The sequence below is a fragment of the Camarhynchus parvulus genome, chromosome 4 (assembly GCF_901933205.1).
Source record: "Camarhynchus parvulus chromosome 4, STF_HiC, whole genome shotgun sequence".
NCBI classification, from domain to species: domain Eukaryota; kingdom Metazoa; phylum Chordata; class Aves; order Passeriformes; family Thraupidae; genus Camarhynchus; species Camarhynchus parvulus.
This window is the reverse complement of record NC_044574.1, coordinates 63,875,528-63,897,497: the sequence shown is the minus strand read 5'-3', so window position 1 is coordinate 63,897,497 and position 21,970 is coordinate 63,875,528. Positions and strand designations below refer to the sequence as shown.

The following is a 21,970-nucleotide window of genomic DNA, read 5'->3' as shown; positions in this document are numbered from 1 at the left end:
CACCATAAGGGTAAGAACTGCATTTCCTTAAGAGCAGTTGCATGTTTTAAATTATTACTGTAAGTGTACAGTTTTCCTAAGCATATGAGCTGTCTTCTTGAGTTGTGGTTGGTTTGTGGGGTTTTCTGAAGTGGCACATACGCAAAGGCAATTTGGATTCTTCTTACACACTAACCAGATCTTCAGAATGATTCTAGATTTCAGTTTGAGTTGGCACATGCTATTGGACTGAACAATGGGAAAACCATTAAAAAACAATGGGAAAACCATCAAAATTAGTAATCTTTCTTTAACTTGCAGAACATGAGGTTGGAAATTTTGGCCTCACACTGCTCATGTCTCAGGTTTTTCATACTCAAAAAAATTTTGCCTCCTCAGCTCACTGAGTTCAAACTTTATAAACACAAAGTGATTAATATAAATAATGGATACTACATCTGCTTACTCAATATTTACATTTTCCTGCCAAAATCTGACCACACAGTTTAGGGATTGGCTTTGTGGGACCTTTGTTTCAGTACTACAGTTATCCACTGCTTACTGCCCCTGTAAGGAGCAGCCACTTGCTCTCCCAACCACCATGTGATCCAGTGTTTCCATCTTTATAATGTTCTGACAATAAGTTTATTTTGGTTAAGTCAGGGACAGAATTCCACAAGTGCTGAACAGTAACCTCATTCAGCTCCAGTAAAAAACAAGGAGCTGGTAAAGCACAAGTTATACAAACGGTGGGCATAATTAGAAGTCCAACATTATTTCCATAAGAAATTTTCCACACAAGAAAACCACTCAGACATATTTTTTTTGGAGTTGCCATGAGAGCCTAACAAAGATTTCTTACATTCCGTTCCTCTCTCAGAAAGGACTGAGCATTTGTTTTTTAAGGTCTTATTTTCTGGGAGTCTGTCTGGTATTTACCTACCAATCCATGCCTCATTCATCATATTCAGAGGTGGAACATGAGGTAATATAACTGATATATCACACAAGGTAAAATACTGATACCTGTAAATGACTGCTCTTGTCCTTGCTAAAGGTGTCCTGACACACTTTTTCACAACCCAAAAACTGAGTCCAAATAAATCCTTAACCTCACATAAATGTAAATTATCAAATTCTTCAGATCTCTTTTTGGTCCATTGATCACTTCCATTAGAAGTATTATTTTCCAAAATGGAGCTCAGTACATGCAATTTTTAAAAGAAGCTATTTAACAATTATTGACTGAATTAGAATAATTGAATAGGTGGGATCCTATCATCAATTTCTTGATGGTATCTTGGAGGATCACATAGGATCACTATACTTTTTTAAAGAAAACGTAGGATGCATGTTGAAAGCTTTAAGTATTCTTAAGTACTCTCTCCAGAGAACCATTCATTGCTTTAACCCACTCATTTTTAATGCCTAAAGAGTATTTAAGTATTTTTCACTGGTTTTTTTTTTTCTTTTTCCCATCCAACTGTGTTTGATAAAAATGGTATATAGTACAGAACTAAAGCAGAATAAATCTCATGCAAATCAGATCTTTGCTTTCCATGCTACTCATTTTTGGTTGGGTTTTTTTTTGTTGTTGTTGTTTGTTTGTTTTGGTGTTTTTTGGGGTTTTTTTTTGTTTCTTTGTTTTGGGTTGTCAAAATAAGCAAATATAAAGTTAGTTCTCTTTCTGCACTAAAAACGAAATTAGAATAAGGACAGAGAAGGAAGAAGTGGCATGGCAACATCCCCATCCCCACCCCCACTTTAAGTCCTAGGAGAAACTATACTATACATTATTTGAAAAGAAGTATGATATCTATAAAAATCAAATGTTTCCTGAGGAAGTGGCCTAATAGTTATTGCCCCTCTTTGTACAAGCACCCTCCCATTGTTTCAACAGCAGCAGATAATGATTTTGGCTGGCCTCAGGCTGACCTAGAATATTTATATGCCAAGGCATTTATCAACTTTATAAAACCCTAGCAGACATATTAGTATGTAAAAGGAAGTAGACTTCCTTATTACAAGTGTTTCTTCCTGATACTGCTTCATATCTAGGAGGAAAACAAATGGTGCCACAGTCCACCCAGACATTAAAAAAAAAAAAAAGTCTTGCTCAGTATCCACCAAGAAATCTCCTGGAGAAGCTTCTGGGGAAACCACAGGGAGTGAACCAAATTACTATGTCATCTCTGTTAGGGATTTTTGGGGTTTGGGGCTAGGGGGAAGAAAAATTCTGGTATATCTACAATAGTTTTTGAAAATTTAATTTTTATATGGGTTCTTACCATGGAAGCTTCTGTTCTGCTGGGGTACTGAATGTACCACACTGTCAGCTTTTTTGGTTGGCAAGTTCTGTTCACTGTAACAGAAGCATATATGTGATTACAGCATTGAAACTGTTAAACAGACACCACTGGTCATCTAATCCAATTTATTTGTAGGTATAAATATCTTAAGTGAAACCTGTAAACCAGCATTCCATCTTGTCCATTTTCCTAATTTGATAATTTGCTATTCATTAATTCTTTGTTTTGGTAACAAATATTATTCTAAGTTTTGATTGCCACTTGGTATCTCATTCATAGGGATTTTCATTTGATTTTTTTTCCCCCTCAAACTGGAATAGAACTGGAAGATCACAGCTACAAACCCAAAAGGAGAGGGAAAAATTATCAGAGGATTTACTAAATCTTGCTGGTTTAGATAAGCAGAAAACATGCATTACTAATCCAGATAAGAAGCTGACAAACACCCTGCCAATTTCTACCTTCTACAAGAGTAAGGCAGGGAAGAGGATACATGGGGGCAAAAGTTCCATTTAAAAAAAAAAGTTATTGAAAGGCCACAAAACAAGAAAGATACTGAAAGAAATATGAAGAATGAAAAACAGTAATATTTCCACTTTCTAAAAGGACTTACAAGTCATTGATTTGTATTTTTGGGGGTTATGAGACAGAGTCTGAAAGGTTAGCAGGGAACTAGTAGGTATTGCCAGCCAGTTGAAATTACCAGTCACATAAAGCATGTCTGCAAGTCCCAGGAAGTCAGTTGTATTTTGATAAAGTATGATTCTTTCTTTCTTTGACGTTGTTGTTTAAACAACAATGTAAGCAGCTTCTTCATGAACTACACTGTTTGAAATTTATCATATTCTGTCTCACAAAATGATACATTTGGGTGCCCCATTGTCTCTTGGGCAAGCTTAAAATGAGACAGTTTCAACTGTGCAAAATCACTGTTTGAGGCAACCATCAAACACTGAAAACACAATCTAGCTTTATACATAATTATGTCATTAACTACTAAAGCCCATCAGGTTTTTGCATAGTGGGATTTTGTACAATTTGGTGGGAGGGACAAAGGGGAGAATGGCAAATAGCAGGATATGAAAGGGCCTTGACCTTTCTCTTTTCCTGTGAAATAAGTTGCCATGAAAATATATGTCTGAAAATTTGCTTGGATCTAGCAAATCAGATCTATCAAAGAGTGCTGGGCTTGGGCTCCCAACTGTGCTCTTCCATTTTATGGATGCAAATAAGATTTGAAAGAAGAATGGGTTATAGAAGGATCTGCATTCTACACACAGTTTGAGATACACAATACTGAAAAACTGCATGTGGAAGGATTATAACTTTAAATTTATGTGATGCTTGAAATAGAAGTTGGAATGGACCTCTTCAGATCATCAAATCCAACCAGTTTTAGTAACTTTACACTTTTCAGCAAAGATTTATTTCAGACAGGTCAATCACTTACCAAGTGTTCAATACATATCTGAGGTTATCTAGAAAACTGAATTTCTGCACTATGACTGGTAACAGCACCCAAAATTCACCTACTGCCACTCCCATCTCCTTGTCAGGGCCTGAACCAACGTTACAGGCGTGATTAAAATGGACACTGTATTATTCCACAGCAGATGGAAAGTTACACACAGTCTAAAAATCTTATAAGTAAAGGAGTGTAGCACTTACTACAAATGAACACACCCTGCCCCTCAGCAGGGCTTAGCAGTTCTGGCTCAGCGCCTCAGTAACTGGCTCAGTGCCTCCCCAAGAGAACCAGAGTGAAGGTAAATTGAACATTTAATTGCCCACACCCTTACTTCTAGATACACTTTAGCTTTCCACATACCTGACTTCAAGCAAGTTTCAATGCATGTTTTCCTGGATGGTTTTGGTTTTGAAGAACACACAAAGGTTAGAACAGGTTATTTTTCCATAAATACAACCTATGCAAGCTCTAAGAGAACTACCATTACCTGCAGGAAGCACTGTCCTTCACATTCCTGGCATCTGCTGTATTGATTCCTTCAATAACAGGGGAGTCTGGATTTGCAGAGCCGTTGCTGATATGGTCACTGCTTTCATACCCAGATTCTGTCCTCTGAATTTGCCAGTTATCACCATGGATTTTTCTCTCTGTAAATCCCTTGCTTTTCTCAGCATTCCCTTTTCCCTCAGAATCCAGTGAACTTCGACTTCCTGTATCCTGTTTTGTCTCATCTTCATATATGGTCATTAAACCCTTCTGCATTTGGTTCTCCTTGGGCCAGTGGTTAAAGCCCCGCTCCTTTTCGTGCTTAGATTTACTGCTCAGGTTTGCTTTGTGCTTTGGGCTGTGCTGCTTCTTCTCAGTCTCACTGAAAATGCTGTCTACATTCAGTGTCTCTCTCATTGGTTTCCAACCTTTACCCCTGCTCCTCATACCTCCTTTGTCCCTGGAGTCTTGGCTGGTGTCCGTGTCGTAGCCAGTGACGCCATCGCTCCAAGTCCTTGTCACTGGTTTATCCCCAGCAGGAGAAGGTTCTGTTTTGTTTGATCCAAGCACATGTGCAGAAAGCTTTGCCTGCTGAGGTGCTTGGCTCTCGTGCCTGTAGGGGCCCCTTCCCTGGCTGCCGTAGATCCGCTGATCCGCGCAGTGCCTCAGGCCATTTCCCACCGGAGGAGACCCTGATTTGGCACTGGAACGCTCTTCCCCAAGCAAGTCTGACAAGAGCAAAAGGAAAAAACTTCCATTACAGTTCTCATTCATGTTTCATAGAATGATTTGTGTTGGAATGGACTTCAATGTTCATCAAAGTTCCAGCTGCCTTGCCACAGGCAGGGACACCTTCCACCAGACCAGGTTGCTCAGAGCCCCATCCAACCTGGCCTTGAACACTTCCAGGGTGGAAGCAGTCATTTAACTGATATTGTTTAATGTTTCTTACAGTATCTCTACAAATCCAGTATGTATTTTAGCATACTGAAAACTGGGCAAGTGTGATCTTACAGTATGGGCTCTTAAAAGGAGAAAAAAATCTGCCCAAGCATCATTGACGCTAAAAGTTATTTAATCCATTGGTTCTCTGGTTATATTTTTAAAATTTACCTCTTTGTCTCCCAGACTCTTTCCTTGGTCCTCTGTCTGCATCTTTCCGTAAAGATGTGAAGTTTTTCATGTCAGCAGCTTTCTGGGCACACTCTCTGGATAAATCCTTCAGCCTGTCCTTTTGCTCACTGTATCCTAACTTGGCTGCAAAAAACACTTCTTGTCAAACATCCTTGCTCAAAAGTCATTCATCACCAAAACACAAACATATTTATGGACAGTAAGATTTAGGTTTTAGTGTTAGGACTACTTAAACTGACTAATGAATTGTTTGACACAGATTAGGAGTGTGAGATTTCTTTCCAACCATAAGATCAAGTCCATTAACATCCAGGACTACAAATCATGCTGATATCACAGTATTGCTGGGGAAAAGTGTACTCAAGTAGCCAGTGACCAACAGAGCCACACCTCAGCCTCAGGTCACTAATGTGCCTTTTAATCAGCAACATCACTGGAAAGCTTGATAGTGTTTGAGAAATGGAACAAGGCCTCAAGAGCCACTTCAGTTAAAGCAAAACACGGGAAATAAATATTCTGCATTTACAGCTCTCTCTGGAAAAGTTAACATTCCATGGCAGATATTCAGATATTACTTAAACATTGAGAAAATCTTTGAATAACAACTGAGTCAATGATGCAATTTTTTCCCTTAAAAATAGTCCTAGTCCCAAGGTTAGAACCCCCCTGAAATACTATCAACTGAAATGTTTCCTAATAAAACATATCTGGTTTGGCTTTTCGGGGGTGGTAGTAGGGAATACACACCTGGGCCTCTACCACCACTTGCTTGAATATGGCTTCTACTGAACGCTGGATTATCTGGCTGAAGTTTTTTATTACTCCTTTGATTAGTGGAATCTCCAATTCCATTCTCTTTCACGTGGTCTGATTTAGCAGCCGAATGCTTTTCAAATCCTATCAAACAACATATTTATCTTTAGAAATAAAAAGCTTCCTAATTTAAATTTCTACTATATAAAATTTTAAACAGAGAGAAAGCTTTTTCATTCTGGATTAAAAAGCCAGAAGAGAAACATCACCAAAAACCACACTACATTTCAATAGACTAGGCAATAAGATTCTCTAATACTTTATAAACTGCCATATTTATAGTGGTAGCCTGCAGTGAAACAGGGTCCTCAATTGTTTGCTGCCTGAAGTAATCGATGTTCTATTGCTGCACATGTTGTAAAGAATAACATGTCAAATGCAATTTGCCTTTTATTTAAGTTCCTTGTGAGTTATGCTTAGCATGAAATTTAAAAAGCCAACCTGAGACAGCAGTACAAATTACAGAACCAAAAGACTGGATTCTGTTTCCCATGACCAATTAGCCTCAATTTGTATCCCCTTATTAACAGGTCTAATACTGAGTATACACACACTAATCTCTTTTCTTTTGAGACTCTTTGGATAATTACTGGTAAAAGTATTTCAGAACAAAGCAGCTAATCCATTTTTTCTCCTTTATAATACGCATTTCAGAAATACAGCTGATACTGTTATAAAAAAACCTATATATCTAATTACCCAGCTCTTCCCCATTTCCTCCTGCTGCTTTGCATTGAGACCAGTGAATAATCTGCTTTGGTGCATCTTCTGGAGACACAGCTGTGCCATCTGGGTTAGCATAAAATAGCAGCAATGGTTGGAAGTGACACCGAATGCACCTGGACACCACATCTTTCCATTTTGTTCCAATCTAAGAAAAAAACCAAAAAACAAAACCCCAAAACTTTATCAACAGTGCTGAACCCAAATACGGAAAAAGTAATTCATTAAGCAAGAGACACCCACTGCCTAATTCCAAATGTACATGAAGATACAACATTTTAGCACAATGGGTTGCATAAACGGCAACAAAAAGATAGAACTAGTACTGTAAGGGCTAAAAATCAGATCATCATTTTACCTCTTTTACATTAGCATCATCAAACAGCACCCATTTGCAGCTCTTGGTGTGAAAGGCAAAGGCACAGTAATGTCGGCTCGTGTAGCAAATCATTCCCACCAGGAAGAGCTCACTGTTTTTCGCATTTTCATCTGTAACCCTATAAAAGAGCTGTAAAAATGATTACATATTTTATAACACGTGTCAAACACAGCCTCAATTTCCTGACCTACTGCTAGCATTTCACCAAGGCAAGTGTTACTTAATGTCCTGTTGTAGTATACAACTTGTCCTGAGCATAAATGCTGATTTTTGCACTTACTATGTCTATTTTAACTTTTGGGGGTTTTTTGTGTTTGAAGGAGTAAAGTATTAATGCTCTGGAATAATTCCACAAATTTCAAACGGAAAATGATATTCCTAGATTTTCAACGAGGAAGTCTCCTAGATTAATCATTGTACTTAGGGACAAAACACTTCCAACAGGACCTTTTCCTTTCACAGAAACTACATCAAGCAGCACACTATAAAGAACTGTAAAAGTAGACATAAACTGCATATATTTATATAAACTTTATGTCGAGTTAAGTCGCGCTTATAAAAGATACACATGAATATCTCTATTTTTTATATATTCCCATACATAAAATAAAAAGTAAAACTAAATTCTAGAAAAAGCAAAGAGTAAGTTTTAGGCCAGATACCCCTGGAAGATAAAGTTGTGTTGCCAGATTCCGCATAACCTCTTCTGTCAGGTCAGAGTGTTCTGAATCCCAGACCAAACCGATGGTGACAATCTCAGGACAATTCATAAGAACACGACGAATTTTTATTTTTTGACCACAATTACTCTAGAAAAAAGGAAACAAAAACCATGATGGGAAGGAAAACAAAAGTGTTTAAAGATTCGAAGTCCGAAGGTGAGTCACTACACAAGAATTAGTTCAAAAAAGCAACTCTGCAATGTCTTTAATCCCAAAATTTAGTTATGGTGTTTGTTCCTAACAATTTAAGGATAACATTCTTCATCATAAAAACACTTTAATGAAGACTACAGCTTAACTTCTATATTCAATCAGTACCTTAAAACAAATCTCTATAACTGGAACAATAAAACATAAGTGTAAGAGCTTTTTTTGCCCTAAGTTGACTGCTCTGAAGCAGCAACACAAGCCTGCTTTTAGAGGAACACTTCTAGCCTGATTTAACATCCCAAAAAGTTCTCCCTTGTATCCCAAAGTCATGTCACTTTTTTGTTTACTTACAGGACACTTTCTGTAGTCGTCAGCAGTATTTGCTGCCTGCAGCAATTCCGCAAACATTTCTGGCTTGAGACGTTCATGCCTCTCCATCATTTTTTCTACTTCATTACTGCAAAAAATAAATTATATACCTATGGATCTCCCTTCTAAAGAGTAACAGATTTTAATTAACTGTGTTGTATAACTACAAAGACACACAGTACTAAAACAGTAGCAACACAAATTTTTTTGTCAAGCCCTCTCTACATCTTGCTTTTGAAATCCAAATGCTATTTTTGAACAGTATCTCAAAAGCACATTGCAACCAAAAAAATCCAGATTAATTTTTAACACTTAAAAGCCTGGCATGCTTTTGCATATTATTAGAAGGGTGCGTATAGAAAAATGAGTAACAAGAATAAAAGCTCTTACCACAGGGCTGTGGTGGAAATGTAACGCACAAATTCCGTAAAAGGCAATGGATCTGATGATGCTCCACAACTGCGACACACACACTAGGAAAAAAAAAAACAACTTTTGCTTTTATTTACTAAGGAAAGAGAAAACAAGGTATTTGTTAAACCAATCAAATGAAGGTCTGACCTGCTCATACAGGGTCATAGCAAACTTCTGGTGAGAAATACAGGATTTCGAAGTGCACATATCTGTTTCACTGTTTGGCACTAAGTGGAAATGAATCCTCTCAAGGATATTTTCCTAAAAAGAAATAATAATATAAATGCAAACTGAACTGATGAAGTCAGAACACATGATGAACATTACCATGTAGTACTCCAACTATGCCCCTTGGCTCCAAAATGCTGTGGCTGCAAAGAGTTTGTCCCCTGAATTATCAAGGCCATTTTTTCCTTTTGTCAAAAATATCAAAGGTAATGGAAAGAAGTGAATCTATTCAGGTAGATCAGACAGATGATTATTGAGTAGATGGAACAGTAATAAGAGGCTCTCTTTCATGACTGCAAGATCTCGAATAGCCTCTTTAAGGAGTTCTGCATTGGATTTTCCTACATATGTGAAGAAACATCTAGCAGGTAGGAATTAATTTGTGGATACTCCCAAAGGATGTCCAAAGCTGAAAGTAACTGAAGCAGCAACCATATTTCCTGCCCCTCAAATCCATGTCTGAATGTTAATACTGCAGGTGTTTCATGGTGAACATTTTCACTGTCTAACACAGGAGCTCTTAGGAAGGTTTTTTTACCAGAGTTCTGTGACATCTGGAGTTACCTTTGAAGGCCACAGCAGTGGCTTGGTGTTTTTCAGTAAGACACTTCACTGAAGCAGAAAGTAACTACAGCAAAATCTTCCAGTATTTGTTCACTCTTGGATAAGACAATGGAAATCTCTTCTACAGAAGAATTCAGCAATGAGCTGGCCAGTTGTAACACACTGTATTTCAATAGCTGGTGACCCAGTACTTCAAGGAACAGACAATATATTCAAATCCATAGGTGCTTCTCCTGAGAAGACAACCTTTCTCTCCATCAAAATATTTTTAAGAGTGACTCAGAGTTCATCATCAGCTACAAAGTTAAGGGAGGAAAGTATGGAACAAATGCAAGAGTACTCCATCCCCCTTACCTGACACTTTTACTCCATGTGTCTGTTGCCCTAAACAGGCATAAAGAAGCTCAGCAGGATCATGTTATTTAAATCCTACCCATGAGCCTGGAGCTAACAAAACCCCTAAACTAATTCTACTAGAATTCTACTGAACTCTCATGAAGACACTTACAAAGCATTCTGCTGCATCATCCATGAATCCCAGCTGGAAACGCTGCTCATCCTTGAAGCTTTCGGCGAGGGCGTGTCTCATGTTATCCGACGGGAGGGCTTTCTCTCGGCTGTGCTGGAACTGGGAAAAGATGGCCTAGGAGGAAATGCAGTGCTTACTTAGCTTCATTAACCACTTGGCTAGACACTGCTTCTACACAAATACATCAGTTCTTGCATAAACATGTGAAATGTTTATATTTATAATGCTTATAAATTTCAAAATTACTGTTTTCTCTTCAAGTTACTACATTTGTATTCTGCTGATTCCTCTACAAGAAGTTATGGTACCAAAATAAACACTGAACCTGTAGAACAACAACATACAAATACAAAACTAAAAGTGATTGACTTGAGCTCCCAGAGGCATCACAAGCCCCGTTCTGTAATTATACAGTTTTTTTAATTTGGCCCCTGGAATAGCAGTTCATCCATATGTATCTCATGTCTACAGATGGTGTGTATTTCTTAGGGCATAATGTAATACCACTCATGATTCACTAAATAATGTGATATTTACTGCTTAGGAGAGGAGTATATCTTTATTAAAATTATAAACCTCCCATAAATTAGATAAATGCCAATAATCCTTGCTATGAAATTAGCTCAGTGCTGAACTGGTGCACAAAAACACAAGAGAAAAGGTCAATATCTGCAGTTCTGGGACATGATAATAAATTGCACTTGGTTTTTAATTCATTTCCCAGAAGAGAGAGTTGGCTGCTACTTTTCTTTTTGGCAGGGATATCCACCCAAGTGAGCTCATCATTTAGCAAGTAAAGGAGGTTGATTCTGAAAGAACTGAAAGTTAAAAGCTATTAAATGAATTACAGATTTGCAGATATTTAAAGGTGTCTTCCCCAGTTAAGAATTCTAAGTCGAACTTTACAGAGAACCGAAGAGACTAAAGACAAAGCAAGTCAGGAGAAGCCATGTAAGACATAAATAAGGATAGGCATTCTTCACATAGGCTTCCTATGGTTAAAATCTGTTGGGTAGAAGGCAAAGATAAAACAGAGAAGCAAAGTCTCACTGCTAACAAAAAGTATTGCTTTAACCATGATGCATTCCAGGGTGTCTCTCAAGTATTTAATCTTCCCTCTCAAAACAAAAAGCAGGGACTACTGACAAAAATTACAGCCATTACTATCTCCATGCAAACATTCAAAATGAAGTTTTTAACAGATCTGCTTTGAAAGCATTTATCACTCCTTATTTTGGCTGCTAGCTCATTTTTTGTTATGCAACATAGCTTTATATGTCCAGCTAAAAAAAAATAAATCACAAGCAGTACAGATAAGGAGGTGTGCAGACAGGTATGCTCAGTTTAGTGGCCTGCACAGTCCAAGTCCCAGAATTTATTGGCTAGGCTTTTAGTTCATAGGAGAATTTGACAGAGATAAAATATCCTTCATTGTTAAACAGGTAAGAAGGGTTACAACAGCCTAAGAGCATAAAAAGAACCCCAACCCAACCAAAAAATCCACTCAAGTCACAAACAAGTCACTGTTTATCCTCATCCAGTGTATATATTGCATGGAAATTAACATGCCCAAGATTCTGAACACAGAACAAAGAGAATTACTCAACCAGCGTCTTAAAAAGCCAAGAAAGCAAAATCAGTAGTGTACAGAACAAGTGGGGACAGATCCTTCCAAATAAATTAAGTATTCTTTTTTGAGGTAAGTACATAGGGCATAGAGTTAAATATCACAAATACATTGTTAAAAATATAACTTATGCCATTCTAATCAACTCCAGAATCCTGCAAAATTTCTTCTTTAAATACAAGAAAATATTTCTCTAACAAACCTTTGTTAAAAATGTCCTTAAAACTAAATTGCTTCTTTACAAAAAGAATGACTTGGTCATCCAGGGATAGGCATGATACAGACACACACTTCCAAAAAAAAAATTTACATTCGTTTTCCCTCATTGTGAAATATGATTTGTCCAGAATTTTTTATCTACCTTTAAAGCACAAAATATGCAGGCATCTCCTTGACACACGTGTCCAGTTAAACCTCTTAAACTTCGTCGAAATATGTCAAGTTGCCATAATACCTATAAAAAGAAAGAGAAAATCAGTAATCAGTTCTGAAGGGTCTTTGCTTACACAACATACAGTAGATTTTAATCGTTTTTTTATTTCACATAACATACAACTTAAGTATCAATATTGCTGCAGGAAATGTGGGTTTTTTCCATTAGTTTGGTAACTTTTGGAGGTGGAAATGAAAGTTTTACATTCAGCACTTAAAATTTAGATCTGTCTTTTAAACTTTTTAACACAATGTATTTTGGAGAAAGAGCTGAAGTATTCTCAAGGAAACAAGCAGCAATGTAAACCCTGTACAGGGACTGCAGCTGTTTTCTTAAAGCTCTACATAAAAGTCAAGTCCTATAGGATATTCTTACAGTCTCTTATCAAAATGATTGCTGAAATACATTTCCACAGATCAAAATAATTCTGGTGCTTACAGAGGTATGTTTCTACCTCTTATTTGGGTAAATACCCCACAAAAATGTAATAACAGCTTGGCTACAACCCTGCTTTCAATATCTAATGTCTTCCGTACACATGAAGTTAAGCAGTTCAGAAAGTTGTCCATTAAAGAAATAAAAATAAAACCCCTAAAAATGAGTTGTCAAGAGGCCCAGTAAGACAACAGCTGCAAATTCAGGGGGGGAAAGATATCCTATCTATAAATATAAAAGCTAAAATGAAATAGGATGTGTTGGAAACCGAAAGTCCAAAGCTCAGTTCTGAAGGTGGAGCAGAGGTTAAAAGAAAAGAAAGGAACACATTCTTCCTTGTAAAAGGGCAGTCACCAACCATCTGCCACTGCTTGATAAACAGCACTGGGTTGTGAAGTTGTAGGACTGTCTGAAAGTAGAACTAAAAATTACTTGGGGCTTCATTTTATGGCACCTAAGTGAAAATAGCAGAACTGCAGGAGAATATAGGTCATGCTGCTCCCATTGGATGCAAAACAGTAAACACTCTACTAAAACCACAGTACAATTTTATTTGAATTACATACAGATACTATACACACCACATAGCTATACCTCTCATATCTCCAAGTTTTAAATCCATGCCAATTTTAAGTCTTCCAATTTTTAGAAAGACTTTAGGAAGTCCTTGTCTATTAAGTCCTCTGCCAGTTTGAGAAATCATTCTGTACAACTTAAAAACATTCAGATTCAAACTCTGAGCATTACAAGAAGTACCTTAGAAGGTAGAACTCTTAGAAAAATTCTTCTAAGAAGAAGAATTCCAAGTCATATTTCTTGTGTACCAAGTGTATCTCCTACTCTAATTCCACAAACCTTTCCTAAGATTAGAATCAAAGCCCTCACTATATGTGCATATTCTGATATATCCCAGCATCACAGGCTTGCCCACGTACTAATTCTGAGAAAATGAGATTTTAATAAAAATAGTGTCCTAGTCAATACAAGTAGTAATTGTTGCCCCCCACATAAAAAAGTGTCATATAAATTTTAAAAGTTATTTTGCTATGCTTGACAGAAACATTACTTTTAAAATCCAAGAAGAAAGTTTTAAAGTTCTAACTCCTACATTTTCAAAAACAAAAGGAAAGTTTTTCAGATATTCTTGATGCATGCAAATAAAATTTTGTGCAAAATAAAATATTAAAACTCTCAACTCTTTACAGCTAAATGCTGAATAAAATTACCTTCATAACAGTGTCTTATTCCTACAATTGCCATTTTTATTTCCCACACATACTCAGGAAAGTCTTCTCCAAAAATGTTTAATAGATAAATTTTTTTTCTTACCTGAACAGCACTATTAAGAAAGCAGCTGTTTTGTCCAGGTTCATTTAATAAGCCTTTTGTAGGGGCCAGGGACAGGATACTTCCAGGCTGATAAACTTTTCCGAGGTTACCCCCAGGTTTCCTTAGGAATTTCACCCATGCCATTATTTTTTAGAGTTTATAATCACAATGTTCACACTTAAATATTTAAGGATATGATGGGTGCAAGGCAAAGAAGGTGGTTCTACAATAATATTTCTAAAGTCATGGCATTCCATTCAACTCTGTGCAGTAGTAACCATTCATGGGCTTAAGTCCATTTTCCATGAGCAGCTGTGAGCCATCCCTCAGGAGCAGTCTCTCAGTAAAAATACAGCTGGACAATGTTTTTAACCTTCAATCTTAAAAAAATAAATAAATAAAGGTGTCCAGTTAAGGTTAAAACACATTAAAAGTCATTAGAATACAAGTTCTTATAAGTAAGTTGCACAGTAACTGACTTCTTCCCGGGATATCAATGAAGTATTACTATAAATCATTAGCTGTATTATATTGAAAGTTTATATATGTGTGTGTGTGTGTGTGTATATATATATATATCACAGGACTGGAAAGTTCTTGTCAGGTGTTATACTTCTGTTCTCTCATTTTGTTCCAACTTCTTTTTACTTCTAACTGTAACCCATGAAATATATTCCAGTTTAGAAGATGTCATGCTCATTGCATTCTCTTTCCAGTGAACCTGAAATAAGAAAAGAATGGAAATTATGAAAAAAAAGAAAAATCCAAAACGTTAAAGAGCTTCTAAATTAAAAAAAAAAGATCATGGCTAAAACAACCTCTAAATCTGAAGGCAAGATGAAATAGCCAGGAAAGAAAAGAAAACATCCCCACCTAATAATTGTTTTTAAGCCATAGAGGTTACTTTATCTATCATAATCCATTATCTTCTAATTTCTTACACATCTCTAAAGATCAAAATAAAATTGCTGTAAAGATTCTCCTAAAAACCAGCAACAGCTTATAAAAAGACCATATAATACATGAGTTATTCAATCTTTGAAACTCCAAGTCTAATAAAAACATTACCAAGAAGTAAGTCATTTTATTCAAGACTCAAAAAGCTAAGCTGGTTTTTATTTCAATTTTATGGATGGATTGTCAGCTAGTACTCAGCTTTCAGAAGTTTTTTCTGCCTACTAAACACTACATAAATGTGTCATTAACCTGGCTGCATTCTCAAAGCAACCAGAAAAACAGTGCTAACAGCAAGGCAAGAACATTCTGGTCACTGCCCCAATTCCAAGAATTTCAAATTCCAACAATAAGGATTGTTTCTCCAGCTCTTGAAGGAGCATGTTGAAGGTTAAATGAGTCCATTTCCAGAACATCCCCACAACCACATGTAAAGCCCAAGCCATGATCCTCTCACAACAATGGATTATTCTGTCTGTTTGGCATTACTACATCACCCACACAAACATTTGGAGGAACGGAACAGAATAAATTTAAATAAACCAACACAATTGGGGTTGCATGTGTGGGAAAGAAAGAAGAAGAAAAAAAAAAGGGTAAAATTTGGGCCTCACATTTCAACAGAGATATTCACCTTAGATTTCAGAAGCATGCGAGATACTACAGACACATCAGTATGCTGCAAAACCTGCAGCTTCTCACTACAGTTCTTTCCACTGTGTAAGCTTAGCAAGATTAATGAGGAGTACTAAAAACCAAAAATTAATTGTGTAGTTGGAATACTGTATAAACTGGAAGAGAACTTAGCTCAGAACAAGCAACACCACATTGACAAAAAATCACTACAGCTCTCTAATACTGTACAGCTGGGATATGTGGCTTTCAAAAATACCCACAGGAAGTCTTGCACCCATAAAACCATTCCCCTTTATTTAAGACAAACATTGGTACTTGCTTGTATTTAAAAGTAAAATCAATAACTGGAACCTAACCAAAACTCTCTTTTGCCCCATGAATAATCAGATGAGTTCTGTTTGTTTACTGATGTTACTGTATCTCACCCGTAAGTAATTTGATTTAATAATACTGGAGATAGGAAGTGTGATTTGTGGCAGCGCTGGGCAAGGAGTCTGAAATGTAGCTGGAAACTGACCTTGACAGAACATCATGTAACAATTTTGTTTTCTTTATGTTCACTTCAGTTAACCCAGAGAGAGAATAGGAAAAAAAAATGTAGCTGGAAATGTCTACCAGTTTCAGATCTTATTAGAAATATACAATCTGTTTTGGAAACAAGAGCTCATCCAGAACAATTTAGGATAATGACAAAGAGCATTCATTTACTAAGAACTTACAGGAAGTAATTTTCTCTTGCATTTCAAGGATGCCCTACAACCAACAGTCCATGCACGAAGCATTTAGCTGTTGAACTGGCTGTCAGAAAAAGCTGTAAAGATTCAGTGCAAGAATTTAATGAAAAAGTGTTTCTGGATTAGGTCTGTGTTACTGTCCCATTGCATTTAAATGCTTCCTGCTGAATTCCATCTATCACACAGTCTTACTCTAATCAATTGCAGAACACATTAATTGCAGGTTTTATATGTAGAAGTTCCACTGCATCAAATACTAAGGTTCATGGCTTCTCATTCATTAGTAAGAGAGGCACTGTAGATGAGCCTCCCAAGAGTGCCAGGAGCAATGGGATTAATTTGTCATCACAGCCTCTCCATAAGGTGAGAAAGCCTATAGTAGCATCTTGGTTTGAAATTTATATTGGACAAATATCTCAGTTTTGATTTGGAAAAAAAAAAACCAAAAACCCAAATAAACAAACAAAACCAAAAAACAAACAAACAAACAAAAACCAAAAAAAACACAACCCACCCAACAATATGATTGCTCTGCTGACAAGCCTGTCCCCACCACAGATGGCTCTGTAAACCAGAGAAGTGATGCTGCTGATCAGTTTTGGTTGCTTCACCTCCCATGAGTTTGGGTGAACTTTCAGGTGACTGGGACTTGGACCAGACTCCCATAATCTAAATTCACTAGTCAAATAGCACTATAATTAGGACCTGAAGACTACTTCTTGTCTGTGGTAAGCCAGTGCTGCTAAGGGCACTGTAGCACTCATTAACCACTGGGGTTTACCAGATCTTTATAAGTTCTTGTCTTGCCAAAGGTGTGAGTGACAGAGTCTAGACCATCAGTCAGCTGTGGCTGCCCCAACCCTGGCAGCGTTCAAGGGAAAGTTGGATGGAGCTCTGAATAATCTGGTCTAGTGGAAAGTGCCCCTGCCCATGGCAGAGGGTTTGGAACACAATGATCCTTAAGGTCCCTTCTAAGCCAAACATTCTGTGATTGAACCATACTGAGTCTACAGTAAGTGCAGTATTTCAGGAAAAGAGTTATTTCACACAGTGCTACTGACATGCTGCAGAAGATTTTTAGCAGCTAAGAATTACAGGAATACTTTTACCCTTTAGACTAAAGGAATTGATTGTGGACAACTATTCTCAACCAAAGACACTAAACAAGGGCTATAAGCTCTCAAACCAATGTCTGTTTACCAGCCTAACTCCTTCCACCTTGCCCAATTTCAATCACTGTTCTTCAGTCACAGGTGATTTCATCAAGCACCTTGCTACCCTTAGCTGTGCAGCCTTACAGGACAAAACACATGCCTGTCAAAAATTTCTGGCACTTGCCTTTACAGCTTCTAGAACAACAAATCCACTTGTCAGCAGAACTGCACGTTATCACCTGCTTGGTCGGTACACCCCAGCACGTAGCTGTGCCTGGCACAGACTCTTTCGTTTAAGAAGCAGTGTCACTAAAGAAGCTTAGAAATCAGCACAGCTGATACTTTGCCTAAACAATCACTTTCTACAAGCACATTTGGGTTTAAGCACCCCTGATATCCATCAAGATAAAACTGATGGGATAAACAGTTGGCTCTGTGAACACTGGAACTACCAATGCCTGGGCTCTTGATAATTTTCTGCCTCATGGCTGAGTTCTTGCAGTTTTCTCCCTAGCTGGGGCATAAGCCAACTCTGCTCCTCACATCATCTTACAAGGTCTCTCTCTTCCATCCAGCTGCCTCTTTTCATGCACTTTTTAAGTACATAATCATCTTTGAGGCTTCTATCCCTTCTGTCAAATTGAGTGGAAACCTGCCAACAAGTTCAAAAGTTGTTGACTGCTTCTATCCCTGAGCTTTGGCTAAAGAATAGTTATTTACATCTCCTCAGCTTCACTTTGGAACTCTTCTCAGTGTGTTGCACAAATTACTAATGGCAAACCTTTCTCATGCCCAGTGCTGGGGTTGCTTTTAAGTCACACAGCATTTTGCTTCTGCTTGCAGTTCATGCCTCTGTGCTGAGCCTGGCAATCCCACCCAACACTGACAACTCTGGGAAATCAATTCCTAAACTGATGCAACTTAGGAATTTAGACACAAGACAACAAAAATTGTGAAGGAAGAGCGATGAAATATATTATGAGGGAATAAAGCTGTGATAGGAAACCACTAACATTCTCTGCAATGAGCCAATATTATTAGGACTGGGGTTACTGTCTCCTGCTTAACAGAAAGAAATTCATCAAAATTTCAGCCACTTGCCCCTGCAAGAATTTGAGTGCTTTCCTCAGTTCAAAAGTTTGTAATTTAAAATCGACAAATTTTGTTAACTAACAAAAATCTGATTTGCATTGTCACAGTGCTGGAGGTTGTAATGATTTTTCCCTACATTTGAAGAAAGAAACAGTGAAGCTGCTTTAAAAGTGCAGAAAAGGACCAAAAATTGAAAGAAATAATCTCTTACACCCACCTCAATGAGGCTGAATCATAATTTTTTTGTCCCCTGCACAGATCCTGTGCCCTTCTACCTTTAGCCCCCATGTTAAATACATTTGTCAACAAATCTCATGCACCATAAGATACATGTAAATGCTTGTAGTAGCCACCAGTCTTCATCCTTGGAAGTTGTCAGAGAAGTGCATTTACAGGAATGCAAATTCTCACCATCTTAAACATCGGAGAGGGAGAAAAACTTCATGAACAGCACGCACTTGCAACACACATAAGAAGAAACAAGAACAACACTACAAGAAAAGGCCAATAGCAGTATTTTACCACTGGCTGGAGTCTGACACATTCTTTCTCAACAAGAAAGGCACATTCTAATTCAACAGGCCCCCAAGACACCAAAGGAGCATTTGATGGTATCTCCTCTAGAAATTCCTCCAAACAATCCCTGTAGATTTCCAACCCAGACTTTTTCTTTTTTCAGGATCTCTATTGTCTCTTCTGGAGCCCTTGCCTATTTAGCTGTCCCTCCTATGCCAAACCACTGCTCCTACACGTCACACGTCTCTGTTCCCTTGCAGGATGGAGAACCAGAAGTGTAGATGCTATCCCAGACAGCTTTTGTACAAGTGCACCATTTTTGCTTTAAGCTGTTCCAATAAAAACTTTCCTGTTTGCATCAAAACCAAAACAACAGGTTCACAGCTCAGCCTCCCTCATCTGTCACAAGGAGAAACCGACTTTAGAAATAGCTGCAATGGGAACTGTGAGTAAAGATCTTGGAGAACACAAATTCCCAGCCCATGACATGGGCCAGCATCTACAGTGAATCATCACACAGACACCACGGAGAAGATTTTTGTTTCTCTGCCTTCCTACTGCTTTACATGTGATTATTCAAAGGCTACAATGTACCCTTTCCTGAGCCTCAGAGAGATAGAATGTATCTTTACAGTGATACTCACACTTGCCTTTTTGTCTCAGATTAATTGCCTTGCTTTTCAGTTGTTTGATCTGTGCAGATGTTTGATCGTTAACAGAAGCGCAAAATATCAAGTTCTGCTCTGCCTCAAAAAAGCTTTCTGATTTCTTAAGTTACCAGGGAAAAAAATGACAAAACTGAGTTACAAGGAATGGTAATGTCAGCATCATCTTTAAACCCACACATATTTTATGGGTTTGTCAAAAAAAGAGTTTGAATGTCTGAATCACTACACCTCACATATTTCTTCATTAACATATCCTGTGCAAACCTTCCTACAAACACTTGACTCAGTCTGCGCATCTAAAATCCTGATCCAGCCTCAACCCAACATCATTTAACCTGGCCCCAACAAACTCCTACGTGATTCTGCTCCAACCATGAAGCTTGTGAAGAACTCTGTGAATGGGTTTTGCTCCCACCACCACATCCCTCAGTGACTAAACTGTTTTACTCTATCAAGAGGCAAGGAATAAGCAAGGAAAGTGCCAATACCCTGACACCTTCTGGGTCAGACATGCAAATAATTTTGTAAGTGGCACATCATGCATACTGTATGGCCAAAAAAGATTCTGCACTATCAAGGCTTGATATGAAAGTCAAGTGCATATTTTTCCTGTTTTTAATGTCAACATCCCACTGGTCAAGAATAATAACTTTTTATACAAGTAATTTGATACTTAAAAAAAATAACCAGTAAGCACTTCTTACTTTGCAACAATTTGTTAGGGGAAGAAAGGATTATTTACACTTTGACAAGGCTAACTTACAGTCACATTATAACATGAGGTCTCACTATTTTGACACCAAAAAACACCCTTTCATTCTATAAGAGCAGGTAATCATAAAATGAGTCAAGGGATTTTCTATTGCTTTGGGGTGTAAGGGTATCATGAATCAGGCACAATGCTGTTTGCACGATTAAGTTGTTGTTCTTAAAATAATCCTAGTAGCTTCAAAGTTAAGAAAGCTTAAGTGTTCCATGTTTGGTGGTTTTGGTAGGGGGCTGCATGAGCAAAATAAAGCACTAAGTAGAGATATGTAAAACGCACACTTATTCTGGGAAGGGAAAAATGTAGGTTGAAAGAACAAGTCATGGTTCCTCTGAAAAGCTGATTTTAAAATATTTGCATTGAAAATCAAAGTAAGGAATATAGGTAAACGTAGACCTGATGCTAAGCGTGTGATTTGCATATATTCGCGTACATCTACCCACATGCCTCCGAAACTCCATCTGTACGAGAACACACAGCAAACAATTCTGCCACCAAAACGCTGCAAACCGATTAAATTTCAAACAGCTCCACCACTACCTGTACTGGCATTTCCTGTTCCAGGCAGACAGCCTCTGGAAGCACTGCTCGAGAGCTCGCTGCTGGGCATGTGACGCCCGCGTTGAACATTAACCGCGCTCCGCGCCCGCACCGCCGCTCGGCTCGGGGGTCCCGCTCCAGCCCCGCGGCCCCGGCTCCGCTTACACAACGCCGGGGGCAGCGCCGGCCGCGGCCCCGGAGCTGCCGCTGACCCCCACCCACGCAGCCCCGGCAGGGATTTAACCCCGGCCGGGAGGAGGAGGCTGTCCCGTCTCCCGGCACTCCGTCCCCACCTCGGCACCGCAGCCGCCTCCCCCGCCGGGACCGCGGCCACAACAGTACCCGCTCCCCGACCCAAGCCGACCCCTGCCCACTGCAGTTTACCCCCTGTCCCACGCCCGCCTCAGTCCCCGCGGACCCCCGGCTCACCGGCGGCTCCTCGCGCAGCTCCTCTCCCGCCCCCTCCCGGCGGCGACTCCGGGCGCGGCCCCGCCCTCGCGGCAACTTTTACTTCCCCCGCTTCCCGCTCCTCCTTCGCGCTCCCCTCCCCAGCCCGGCGCCGCCGCGCCTGCGCACTGTGGCGGCAGCCGGGACGCTCTCCCGGAGCGGTGTCCCGGATATTCCCGAGCCAGGGCAGGGAGGGAAGGAGCGGGGAGAGGCGATTGGAGGCCTTGGCCGCGCCCTCCGCCTGCGCGCGTGCGCGGTTCGCGCGCGGGAAGGTGCGCGAGGCCGGGGGGCGCCTGAGGGGCGGCGATGGCGCCTGAGGCGATGAGGCGGGAGCGGGGCTCGGATCCCCGCGTCCTGCCGAAGGTGGGGGGG

General features: G+C 39.0%; 1 protein-coding gene across 1 annotated transcript in view; it reads right to left on the bottom strand.

Annotated features, from left to right (window-relative positions):
• USP53 (ubiquitin specific peptidase 53) overlaps positions 1-21,648 on the bottom strand; it is a 28,580-nt gene extending 6,932 nt beyond the window's left edge. The window contains exons 1-14 of the mRNA XM_030948062.1: positions 21,581-21,648; positions 14,092-14,812; positions 12,256-12,348; positions 10,247-10,381; positions 9,094-9,207; positions 8,923-9,005; positions 8,515-8,620; positions 7,954-8,100; positions 7,271-7,420; positions 6,889-7,060; positions 6,124-6,273; positions 5,356-5,499; positions 4,244-4,970; positions 2,268-2,341 (exon numbers count right to left, since the gene is read on the bottom strand). Coding sequence (XP_030803922.1) covers positions 2,268-2,341; positions 4,244-4,970; positions 5,356-5,499; positions 6,124-6,273; positions 6,889-7,060; positions 7,271-7,420; positions 7,954-8,100; positions 8,515-8,620; positions 8,923-9,005; positions 9,094-9,207; positions 10,247-10,381; positions 12,256-12,348; positions 14,092-14,235 — 2,239 coding nt within the window. The 5' untranslated portion in view covers positions 14,236-14,812; positions 21,581-21,648. The remainder of the gene's footprint in view (positions 1-2,267; positions 2,342-4,243; positions 4,971-5,355; positions 5,500-6,123; positions 6,274-6,888; positions 7,061-7,270; positions 7,421-7,953; positions 8,101-8,514; positions 8,621-8,922; positions 9,006-9,093; positions 9,208-10,246; positions 10,382-12,255; positions 12,349-14,091; positions 14,813-21,580) is intronic.
• Positions 21,649-21,970: the final 322 nt, after the last annotated feature.